The 12,035-nt window shown below is 46.6% G+C and overlaps 1 protein-coding gene across 1 annotated transcript in view; it reads left to right on the plus strand.

The window, feature by feature from the left end:
- The window catches only part of IPO5 (importin 5), an 87,893-nt gene that overhangs the window by 49,999 nt on the left and 25,859 nt on the right, over positions 1-12,035 (plus strand). The window contains exons 22-23 of the mRNA XM_026646409.1: positions 4,094-4,216; positions 6,695-6,914. Coding sequence (XP_026502194.1) covers positions 4,094-4,216; positions 6,695-6,914 — 343 coding nt within the window. The remainder of the gene's footprint in view (positions 1-4,093; positions 4,217-6,694; positions 6,915-12,035) is intronic.

Here is a 12,035-nt window from a genome sequence, read left to right on the forward strand (position 1 = left end):
TGAGGTGGCATGGTAGCTAGAATTTGCCACACATGTATAAATGAGCTGACACACATTATATACCGCCCAGAGGCTTGGAGAATTCTTTTCTCCCATCCTATACCTAACCTCCTGGTGGTTGAGGCCATTAACCAACAAAATAGGCACAATCGGTCCTGTTCAACACTATCTGACGAGCTAAAATGGCTGGACATTCTGGATCGTAAAAGCTACTCCTTGGCCTCTTTGCAATTCAGAATAGCCAATTACCAAGCCCTGATGGCAAAATATGATTTTACAAGTTATTCAAAGAGTACATCTTTTATTGAACACATGCTACAGGGGGAACATTTTCAAGCCCTCCTAATGGAAGGCCAGACAGTCACAAGCGTTTTTCAAAACTTCACTCAATGCCGCCATGATGTCCAGCCTCATTTTGACAATACACCTCTACTTCGATATAACGCTGTCCTCGGGAGCCAAAAAATCTTACCGTGTTACAGATGAAACCGCGTTCTATCGAACTTGCTTTGATCGACCGGAGTGCGCAGCTGCGGTCTTGGGACTGGAGAAGCTCTCACTCCTTGCTCTGTTCTTGGGGCTGCGGTGGGGGGAGGAGGGTGCAGAAAGGAGCAAATGGGTTGTGGAGAGTTGCTGTGGCGGGGGCGTACAACGGGGGGACTGTGGGTCAACAGGCATGGGGCAGAACAGGTATGGGACTGAAGGTGGAAGGGGTGGGGTGGACCGACCCCCTCAACCCCCAAACACACTTGCTCTGGCCCAGGACCCCAGGAAACCTTAATCCATCTCTGCCACTTAGCAAGACTACACTCTTGGTGTCTTCAAGCCTGGCTGAGAACTATCGACACCCTCCAAAAAAGCAGTCTACTCAAGACTGTGTCCATACCTCAGAGGTCCTTCATTCTCTTAATTGGTGAAAAGATTCCCCCAAAAGTATGCATGGGAGTTATGTTCTCACAGCCTCCCACCCACAAGGATCATCACTACAGGTGCCTTCCTGCTGGGCTGGGTTATGCACTTCATGACTTCGCAGCTCGGCAAATGGAACCTGCAGAAGGTGATCCTGCATATCAACATTAGAGCTCAAAGAGGTCCATTACTCTTCTACTCAACATCAAGGGCACCCGATCAGAATAATTCTGGATAGCAAAGCAGTAGTGTATTATATCAGTCGTCAAGGAGGAGCAAGATTCCAGCCCTTCGGTGCTGAATCCATATCACACCACCTACAGATCTCAGTTTCGCTACCAGGACTTCAGAATAGTGGCAGATTCCCTCAGCAGGCATTTCAACCGCTATCACAAGTGGGAGCTAAACAACGCGGTATTCTGAAAGATGTCATTATGGGGTCATCTGGAGATGAATCTCTTTGTATCAGTATCCCAAGCGATGTGCAGACGACTGTTTGAGGGGAAGGCAAAGCCCCAATTCGATGTGACACTGTAGTCATCTTTTGGCCTCATGCATTGCTATACGCTTGCCCCCAAAGCCATTACTGCTCAAGGTCCTGAATAAGTTGAAACAGAAGCCATCCTTCTAACATCATCATGGCCAAGATACAGGTATGGTTCGCAGAGTTGGTTCATATGTCTTGACAGAGGATCCCCTTCTCCTGACAGTGGATCTTCTCACTCAAGAGTCAAGATCCATCTCCTGCCCCAACCTCTCAGTGTTTCACCTCAAGACATGGCTATTAGATGATTCTTTGGTGTAGAACAAAACTTCGCCCTAGAGATACAAAGAGTACTTCTTAATAATAGAAAACCCACTATAAAGGAAAATTTATCTACAGAAGTGGAAACTGTCAGGCTTGGTGCAGCCCCTGATCTATACCTCCTCTCGAATCTTGTCTGATGTACTTGCAATTACCTGCTAAATTTAAAAATCTCACAATTATTGCTGAGTTCAGTTTAAGTTCATGTGGCTGCTATCAGCTTCTCTCTCTCCCACACGCACACCCACACCCATTGAGGGATTTTTATTCTTTATCCACCTAACCACAACGAGGTTCATTAGGGGCCTGTTCTACACCTTTCCTCTTGTTAAGAAATCTATTCCACCATGGGACCTCAACTTAGTCCTTAATGTGCTGAGGAAACCCCAATTTGAACCTATGGGGAGCTATTTCCTCCATTTGGCCCTCCAAACTGTGTTCTTTATAGCAGCTACCTCAGTCGGGTGGGTTAGAGGAGCTGGGATTCCTGATGGTTGATCCACCACACGCTGTATTCTGTTGCTAAGCGGTATCCACACTCTCTCGCTTCCTACCTTAAGTTTCTTTAGGTTTCCACATTAATCAGGAGATTCACTTCCTGGTATTTTATCCCAAGCCTCACTCTGAGGGAACTGAGCCTGTATACACTAGATGTAAGAAGAGCTCTGTCATCTTTTACCTCAACAGAACTAAGCGCTTCAGGACTTCCCCATGGCTTTTTCTCTCAATCGCAGAACTAATGATAGGGCACCCAATCTCCACCCAAACACTGTCTGAATGGGTTTTGGGATGCTTCTTAATCTATTTATGAAACCTCTTCCCCTCCTAGCGTGATTGCCCGTTCCACCAAGGCTCAGCCTACCTGTGGCCTTTCTGAAAAACCTACCTATCTCAGACATCTGCAGGGCAGTCCTCCTAGTCTTCAGTGCACATGTTTTCCCAGCACTGTGCTCTCATGCCTGCTTCCAGAGCTGATACAACTTTTGGTGATGCTGTTTTATGGTTTATACTGAATCCATCTCCTCTGTAATTGAGGGTACTGCTTGGGAATCTCTTGAAGTGGAACATCCATACAGACACTACTTGGAGAGGTAATTTACATGGTACAGAAAGTGGAGTTCTTTGAGATGTGTTCCTATGGGACCTCCACTACCTGCCCTCCTTCCCTTCTACATCAGTCTTCTCACTGGACTTTCGTGATTGAGAAGGAACTGGAGCAGCTGAGGGTCTCATCCCCTTATATCCGAGCACAAGCATATCTAGAGAATATGTATGAACACTAGAAAAATTCCAGTCAAGAGTTCATGGGTACACACATGTCCTGAAGCAGAGCCTCCTTAGTGGGGCACATCTCCAAGAACTTCAATTACTGTACAAGGTAAGTAACCTCTCCTTATAATTCCCTTTGTACCTTTATTTCATAGTGATTTTAAAAATATTTTTTAAAGTAACATGGGTGAGTTAATGTGCATACCAAAGGTTATTTTGGACTTTGGTTACATCATGGCAGTGCAGAAGTGGCCTGAAGTTGCAATCCCCACTTTCTACTGCAGGGCAGCTTGTCACGCTGTGTGAGATGTGAAAATATTGGCATGCTAGTAGTGTGGCCATCAGAGCTAGACGCTGTTGGCATTTTGCTTTGTCTGTCTGCTATGGCTGTAATGTGTAGAATAGGAGTGGAGCACTGATTAAAGCAACCATACTGAGAATAATAGAACTCCCAAAAGGAGTCAGAGGGAATCTTGCTAGGGCCAATTCTTCAATCCTCACATAAGTCCCATTTAAGTTGGTAGGAGTTGTGTGTGAAAGTCTGCAGGATTAAGCCCTTTAATTCACTGTAATTTTGGAGGGTAAAGATGCACTATGCAGGGGGACAATAATAGAGAATAAGATGATTCAGATTGTCCAGATCGTTGTAGCAGAAGGAAGGAAGAGCTCGGAGTAGAAAACAGGCTATAATATAAATGTCAGTGTAAAGACTGTTGAGGCATCAGGAAGCTATAGGAAAGGTCCTCATCCAAGGGGGTTGCATAGGGAAACAACCCAGATTTGATTCCATGGTGCAAAGTGGCTGATGTCATAGTAAAATGTTCTGTATTTTTCCACTTCTTCTGATAGTGCATTGTTCCTCTCTCACTTCTGAAACAAATCCTTCTGATGTAACATAGTTGGGAACTAAGGTGAAGTAGCTCTGCAGCATAGACACTGCATAGTGGTATAAATCTTTCTGAATTATTTGTCTAGTTATCAGAAAGTGTCTGATTTAAATTGCTTTGGTTCAAAATTCAGAAGTCTTAATATTTGATATGGTTTCTATCTTCTGAGAGAGTGCTGATCAGAAAGGATACTAATGATATTATTGCTATTTTTTCTTCTTAGGATGACAGTGATGTTTATATTCTGACTAAAGTGTCAGATATCTTGCACTCAATATTCAGCAGCTACCAGGAGAAAGTGTTGCTATGGTTTGAACAACTACTACCACTAATTGTCAATTTAATTGTAAGTATCTTGGATTCTTTCCATTTAAATCTGATTTGTTATGGTACATGGATAAGATCTCATGCTGGCATGGCAAATTATTTTTAGAGCACTGAGTGCCTTGTACAAAACATAGGCATGCTGTCCCCCAAGAAATTTATAGTCTAGACCAGTGGTAGGCAACCTTTCAGAAGCGGTGTGCCGAGTCTTCATTTATTTACTTTAATTTAAGGTTTCGCGTGCCGGTAATACATTTTAACGTTTTTTAGAAGGTCTCTCTCTATAAGTCTATATATTATATAACTAAATTATTGTTGTATGTAAAGTAAACAAGGTTTTCAAAATATTTAAGAAGCTTCATTTAAAATTAAATTAAAATGCTGATCTTATGCCACCAGCCTGCTCAGCTCACTGCCAGCCTGGCGTTCTGTTCACCTAGGCCGGCAGCGGGCTGAGTGGGGCCTGACCTCTGAAGCCCCCCACACCCCCAGAAGGGTGGGTGTGGGGGGCTTCAGAGATCAGGGCAGAGGGCTGGGGGTGTGTGGGGGTGCAGGGCAGACGGCTGGGGGCGTAGGGGGCTTCAGAGGTCGGGGCAGAGGGCTGGGGGTGTGGGCGGGTGCAGGGCAGAAGGCTGGAGTGCTCAGCTCGTGGGGGTGCTCCCAGCCCCCTGCCCTCTGCCCTGAGCGTCTCATGGCAGGGGGCTGGAAGGGATATGTCCTGTTCCATCCCCTGTCCCAAGGCCCCGTCCCTACCTCTTCTCTGCCTCCTTTACCCAGGGCCGGCTTTAGCAAGGGGCCGCGGGGCTGCCGCACGCCGGCTGAAGCTCCGGCCGGGAGAGCGGGGCCCCAGAGCTTTTGCGGAGCAGCGAGCACGCTGCCACTCCTCCCCCCTCCCTTTGCAAGGGCCGGCGCAGGGAAGGAGAGGAGGAGGGGCAGGAAAGCAGGTTGCACCACAGCTGGGGGAAGAAGCGGGGGAGCTTGGCTGCTGCAGGACGAAGCTTTTGCCTCCTGCCCCAGCAGGGGAGAGCGGTGTGGGGGGGCGGCTGGGGGTCGGAACCGCAGCAGGCAGCCACATGCCATTCAAAATCGGCTCGCGTGCCATAGGTTGCCGACCCCGGTCTAGACAAATACAATCAAACAAATTTGTCACCTGGTGCTTTATCACACAGCAGTGCATTTGTTTCTTTTTTACTAACCCTTCTGTCATAAATTATTGCTGAGGGGCTTCACAAAAGTATTTGAGAGAGATTTGAAAGAGGAAGTGCACCAGGTAGAAGGAACTTTAATGGAACAAGACCCAAAAAAGGATGAGAAGGGGGGTTAGTGGAAATAGTTAGGCATGAGATGAGGGGGTATAAAATTTCTATATTCAACATATAGTCCTCTGATTTAATTTATTAGTCTAACTCAGTGGTCAACAACTGATTGATGGCGATCGACTGGTCAATCCTAGAGGATCTCCCAGTCGATCATGTTCTCCGGTGGCTGCCACTAAAGCCGACTCCCTACCCTGGCCCCATGCTGCTCCCGGAAGCAGCCAGTGCAGGCTGGGGACAGGGATCTCCCTCTGCACGCTGCTCCTGCCTGCAAACACCGCCCCCGCAGCTCTCCTGGCTGCGGGGGCGGTGCTTGCAGAAAGGGGCAGAGCGTGAGCCATGTGCCCCGTCCCCCGCCCCCCCCCCCCCCGGGCGTGTTGGCCCCTTCCAGGAGTGGTGTGCTGCCGGGGTAGGCAGGGAGCTTGTCTTAGCCTAGCTGTGCCCGCCACTGACCAGGAGCTGCTGGAGTTAAGTGCTGCCCCGTGGGAGGCTGCACCAACTCCCAGCCCTAAGCCCCCTCCTGGAGCCAGCACCCCATGCCCCCTCCTGCACCCTGAACTCCCTCTTGCACCCCAAGCCCCCTTCCAGAGCCACCACCCCAACGCTGTGCCCCAGCCTGGAGCCCACTCCTGCACCCAAACTCCATCCTAGAGCTTGCACCCCTCACCCCTTCCTGCACCCCTGCCCCAGGCTCAGCCCAGAGCCCCCCTCACACTGCAAAACCCCCCAGTCCAGAGCCAGCACCCCCTCCCAAACCCCAACCTCCTATCCCACCCCTGTGAAAGTGAGTGAGGGTGGGGGAGAACGAGCGACGGGGGGGTGGGGCGGAGTGTGTGAGGCGGGGCTTTGGGGAAAGGGCGGGGTAGATCCTGGGTTGCCCTTCGATTCAAAAAGTGATCTTGGGCATAAAAAGGTTGGAGACCACTGGTCTAACTGCTCTCCTCAAACAGCAGAAGTTATCTTTTGATTTTGTCTTTGTGGTGTTGCAATCAGTATCATTAGAGGAACAAATTCCTCTATAAAGATTAAATTCAGGTCAACCCATGTAGCACTTTAAATGGAGCTTAAATTTCGCAATTATGATCATTTCATTTTGATATAATCATTCATCTTTTTGTATGCATCATGGCAGTTAACAGTTACATTCTGGGGTGGCTTAGAATTTTTTTTTTTTTTTTATGTAGTGTCCACATAGGCCATGGCCAGACAGACAGTGGGGGTTATGCATTTTTGATGACATCGTAGAGCACTGCAGCCCATCCTCATTCAAATATGCTGAATACTTCCTGAGGCCAATGCTACAGTCGATATGTGACAACAGCCCAGAGGTTAGGCAAGCAGCTGCTTATGGTGTTGGAGTTATGGCACAGTTTGGTGGGGAGAGCTATCGTCCTTTTTGCACAGGTATGTATATTCATGCATTTCTTTCTATTCCTGTAAAACTAACTCCAGAGATTGTAATACTTATGCTAACCATGAGATTCTGCCAGGAAATAACTCCATGTTAATGAATGATCATATTCTCTTATCTCCGGTAATGGAATAAAATGCCAGTGAGTGTTTTGGGGAGGGTGGTGATCAGTATTTAAGAAAAAAAGGGCGGGAGGGGAGAGAAGAGGTGACCTAAGCTATCCAGATTCGTGGTCATATCCTGCTTGTCACATTTTTGTTTGCAACACACATTTGTATTGAAAAGTGTAAAAGAACACATTCACTAAGCAACATTTTGCTCTTAAATAAGCACAAGTGTATATTCAATAAAAAACTGACTTGTACACAATAACTGATTTTATAAAAGATGGTTGCATCTACAAGTGTCTAAAAGCAAGATTGAGCCCTCCGCTTTGTATGTCTGAAGAAATTGTACAGAAACATGTAATAAGGAGGGGGCCTTAAATATGATTGAAGTAACCTGCACTTTCCTCGTATGTGAAGCAGAGGAATCGAACATTTGTGACTTAGAGCAGTTTTAATAATTTATACTTATCACAGGTGCTTTTTTCTGAATTCCTGCTCTCTAACTCTAGCTGCATTTTGAATTTAGAAGGTTGAGCTACAACTGAAACAATCATAACCAATAAATACTAGCTTCTGGTGCTCTTCACACCAGAGCCAGTTAGGTTAATTTTTAAGGTGCTCTAGTATGGAGAAAGTGGTGCTGTAGTATAGGGATAGTGTGTTTTGTGTTTCATATATCATCAGCTTCTTCAAATATCTGTTCTTAGACAAGACACTTAAATGAAATCTGATAATTCATTGGTTTAGATAACAAAAATAATGTAGTATGGCCAAATGACAATTGGCTCTGAATATTTCAATAGGAATGGGCCAGAAGATATTTTGCATATCGACTCCACTTATCAACGGTCAATTACTGTATAATTTACATCATTGTTAATGAAATTCTCCATCCTATAGCCTTCAGGGAGAAGTAGTAATGATAAAGAAGTGCCTATAAACTGCATTCTGTCTAATTTCAAGTATTAGAAAATTGTTATAGGTGGAAGAAAGATATAATGTGAATCTGTCAGATGACCTTTGTTGTGATCCAAGAATCCGTTAGGAGTGAGTTGGGGGCAGAACCTCCTTGGTCTTAGTTTGGTTCCTTAGTTTTGGAACTTTCTGCCAAAGGTTCCTTTTGGCTGCCTTTAATGAATAATGCTTGCTGAAAATCAATAGTATTTCCATATCTTGGACTTTAAATTTTTATTAATCTTTTATCCTTCTTCTTTGTACAGTATTTGGAAACTGATCCTTTTTGGCAATCAGTCACATCACCCCTGCAGATATTTGGCTTTCCCTTCAGTTTGAGTTGGCCTAGTATATTTGAGTAGATTGGCTCTTTTTATTTTTACTTCATTTGATTTTACTGTATGGTTCACAAACACTAATTGTTAGGTATTTCAAGGTGTATTAAATACAATTAATTTTAAAATTAATAAGTATGCTGCAATGGAAAAATCATGCTGTAACTAGGCATAATGAAAATTGTTTGCATAAGAATCTGTGGATTCCCAAGGATTTAGTATTTCCAAGATTTTGCTAGAAATTTAGAAATTCATGTTTTCAGCTCTTCTCTTTGTAATAAGTTTTTCTCTACTGTTTGGTCCAGACATTGTTCCTGTTGTGGCTTTGGAATTGCATGTAGAGATTTGTCAGACTCCACAACAGATTATGCAGCTGCAGCACCTGGGTTTGGTTTGGACATTTTGGGACCAAGAGTAGACCAAAGATTGGAATCTGGGAGACCCTGATAAATGGCAGGGTGGTTGTGTTATGGAGAGGAAAAAGACTCAAGGACTGGAAATCCAAGATGAATAGGGTAGGAGGGGAACAAGAAAAATAGGCTGCAGGGAACAAATCTGGAGGCAAACTATGAAATCAGCAACTGAAAATAATTGTAGAATGGTGTCACAGAGTGTGGGGGGACACAAGACCCTGCACCCCTGGCTTCCTGCGATTCACCATGACTCTCAGCCAGCCAGTAAAGCAGAAGGTTTATTTAGATGACAGGAATACAGTCCAAGGCAGGTCTTGCAGGCACAGACAACAGGACCCCCCTCAGTTAGGTCCATCTTGGGGTCCCAGGGCACCCCAGCCCCTTTGGGAGGTCAGAGCCCCGTCTGCCTCCCAGCCATATCACCAGCCAGCTCCTGAAACTCTCCCTTCAGCGACCCCTCCCACAGCCTTTGTTCAGTTTCCCCGGCAAAGGTGTCACCTGGCCTCTAACCCCTTCCTGGGTTCTCATGTTACATGCTCAGGTAGCTTCCCTCAAGGCCAGTCTCCCATCCCCCAATGCAGACCGTCCTAGCCAACCTCCCCTGCCTTCCTAGCCAACACTCCCCACTCAGCATTCAAAGACCACATTACGAACAGTCCCAGTTTGTCACAAATGATGAGGGGAGAAGCAAGTCCCAAAGCAAGCCAGAATGATATACTCTTAAAAGGCACCACTGTATGTAAGTCTGTGGCCCAGATAGGTCACTGAGTTTCGGTTCTAAAATCAGCACATGTTCATAAATAAGGCTACGTTTTAGTCACGGGTATTTTAGTAAAAGTCATGGACAGTAAACAAAAATTTATGGCCTGTGACCTGTCCATGACTTTTACTAAAAATACCAATGAATAAAACTTGGGGGGAGGGGGCTACCTGGGGGCCCATGGGTGCAGGGGGAGGGCGGCCTGGCTTCTTTGGCGGGGGGGGGAGTGGGTGGCAACGCAGCTTGGGACCCCCGCTGGTTTTGCGTGGGGGTTGGCAGGGCCGCAGGCTCCCTACCTAGCTCCACGCCTCTCCCCCAGCAGCAACAGAGTTTGGATGTGGGAAGGGGTTGGGGCACCGGATGAGGTGAGGCAGGCTCTGGGTGGCACTTACCTGGGGGGGCTTCCCGAAAGCGGCAACATCCCCCTCACTCAGCTGCTAGGTGGAGGTGTGGGCAGGTAGCTCTGCACGCTGCCTCCTCCTGCAAGCACTACCCCTGCAGCTCCCATTGGCTGCGGTTACCAGCCAATGGGAGCTGCCAAGCCAGCACTCTCCACCTAGCAGCTGAGCGAAGGGGATGTCGCCACTTCCGGGGAGGCCTCCAGGTATGTCGCCCAGAGCCTGCCTGCCTCACCCTGATCAGTGCCCCAACCCCCTCCTGCACCCAAACTTTGCTGTGATGGCCCAAGACTGCAGCGGCTGGTGTGCCTGGCGCAGGAGCTGCCTGAGCTGTCCCTGAGCCAGGCGCACCAGCCACTGCAGAAGTCACAGAAAGTCATGGAATCCGTGACCTTTGTGACAAACTCGCAGCCTTTTTCATAATAGTGTAGTTCTGTTTTGGAGAGTCTGCGGTAGTAGATTGAAACAGTCGCACCATGAGAGAGCTGAACCTCTGCATGCACTTTAATGGAATGTTAATTTCACATCCTAATGTGAACAGGCTTAAAGATGAAGCCATGACTGCTGGGTATAACTTGGTTTGAGGTGGACTTTACTGAAGACAGGTATTCAAAATGAGAATCTTTTCTAGGTTTAGTGAATATATGCAAACAGTGCTGTTCATCCACTCTACGTTAAATTAATAACTCCTATAAATGGTAAAAATATGGGCCTACCCAAAGAAAGTTAACTTTTTAATGTTCATCGTCAAACACTAAACCCTTTCCTGAATTTAAGATTTGCCTGTCGTCTAAAAATGCATTCATTCTCCTATGGGATAACTACTTGTAAGGATCAATGTGTCCAAAAAATTCCATTTTTATTGGTGACTATTAGAATAAAATAAAGGGGGAATACACTGTGGCTCTGGGGAAAGTATTGGTAGGAAGGGTTAATGTCCAGTCTAAGGCCACACAAAGCTGACACTTCGTGACTATTGGGCATGTGCATTAGGGATATTGAACAGAAATGGGACACGAGATTAAAAAGTGTCACCTCCCCTTAAATATTTGTGACCCAAATATGAACATGTGACATTTAGTACCTTCAAATATTTGAAGAAGTTGGCTAGAAAGCTATATTTAGACATATATTACTATTTATACACAACTGATTGGGAGCAATATTTCTAGACTGAAGAGCTGATAAATTTAGAGTAGGCACAAAGCTTTAATTCAAACTGTAATAATGTAACATGAACCACTAACAAACAGCAGGCTAGTCCCTGTAGTGCTAAAAGGGTTGTCCATTTAGTTTCTAAGGATTTTAAATATTGAATCTTGTATCCATTGTCCATAGATTTCACTAGCTGCTTTGTTATAATAGGGACTGATTCCAGAAGCAAGTGTGGGCACTTCTGAGGGATTTGTAGAAGTTTAGATATTCTAATTTAATTGCTTAAGGCACTATTTTTCTCTAAAATTATAGATATGAATTATCCCAGGGGTCGGCAACCTGTGGCACACAACTCGCCAGGGTAAGCCCCCTGGTGGGCCGGGCCAGTTTGTTTACCTGCTGCGTCCGCAGGATCGGCCGATTGCGGCTCCCACTGGCCGCGGTTCGCCGCTCTAGACCAATGGGGGCAGCGGGAAGCCACGGCGGGCACAACCCTCGGCCCGCGCCACTTCCTGCAGCCCCCATTGGCCTGGAGCAGCGAACCACGGCCAGTGGGAGCCGTGATCGGCCGAACCTGCGGAGGCGGCAGGTAAACAAACTGGCCCGGCCCACCAGGGGGCTTACCCTGGCGAGCCGCATGCTAGAGGTTACTGACCCCTGAATTACCCTAGTCATAAATTTAAGACTATTTTGTTCTCAGAACTCAAATGTTAATTTTTTGGGCTTCAGATTTTCCAGTAACATCACACATTTCAGATAGCCACAGTGCTCTGAAATACATATTGGGCTAGATTCTCCACTCAATCGGAACTCTGTTCAGACACAGTGGGTGGGGGTAAGGAACCTGTTGCATCTCCCTAATTCAGTACTACGTAGCCCTGGTGTAAGTTAAAGATATTCCTCAAACTCAGGGCCGGCTCCAGGCACCAGGCACCCAAGCACATGCTTGGGGCGGCACCTGGTAAGGGGCGGCGGGGTGAGCGCGGCGTGGC

The sequence above is a fragment of the Terrapene carolina genome, unplaced genomic scaffold (assembly GCF_002925995.2).
Source record: "Terrapene carolina triunguis isolate 2854851 unplaced genomic scaffold, T_m_triunguis-2.0 Scaffold21, whole genome shotgun sequence".
Taxonomy (NCBI): Eukaryota; Metazoa; Chordata; order Testudines; family Emydidae; genus Terrapene; species Terrapene triunguis.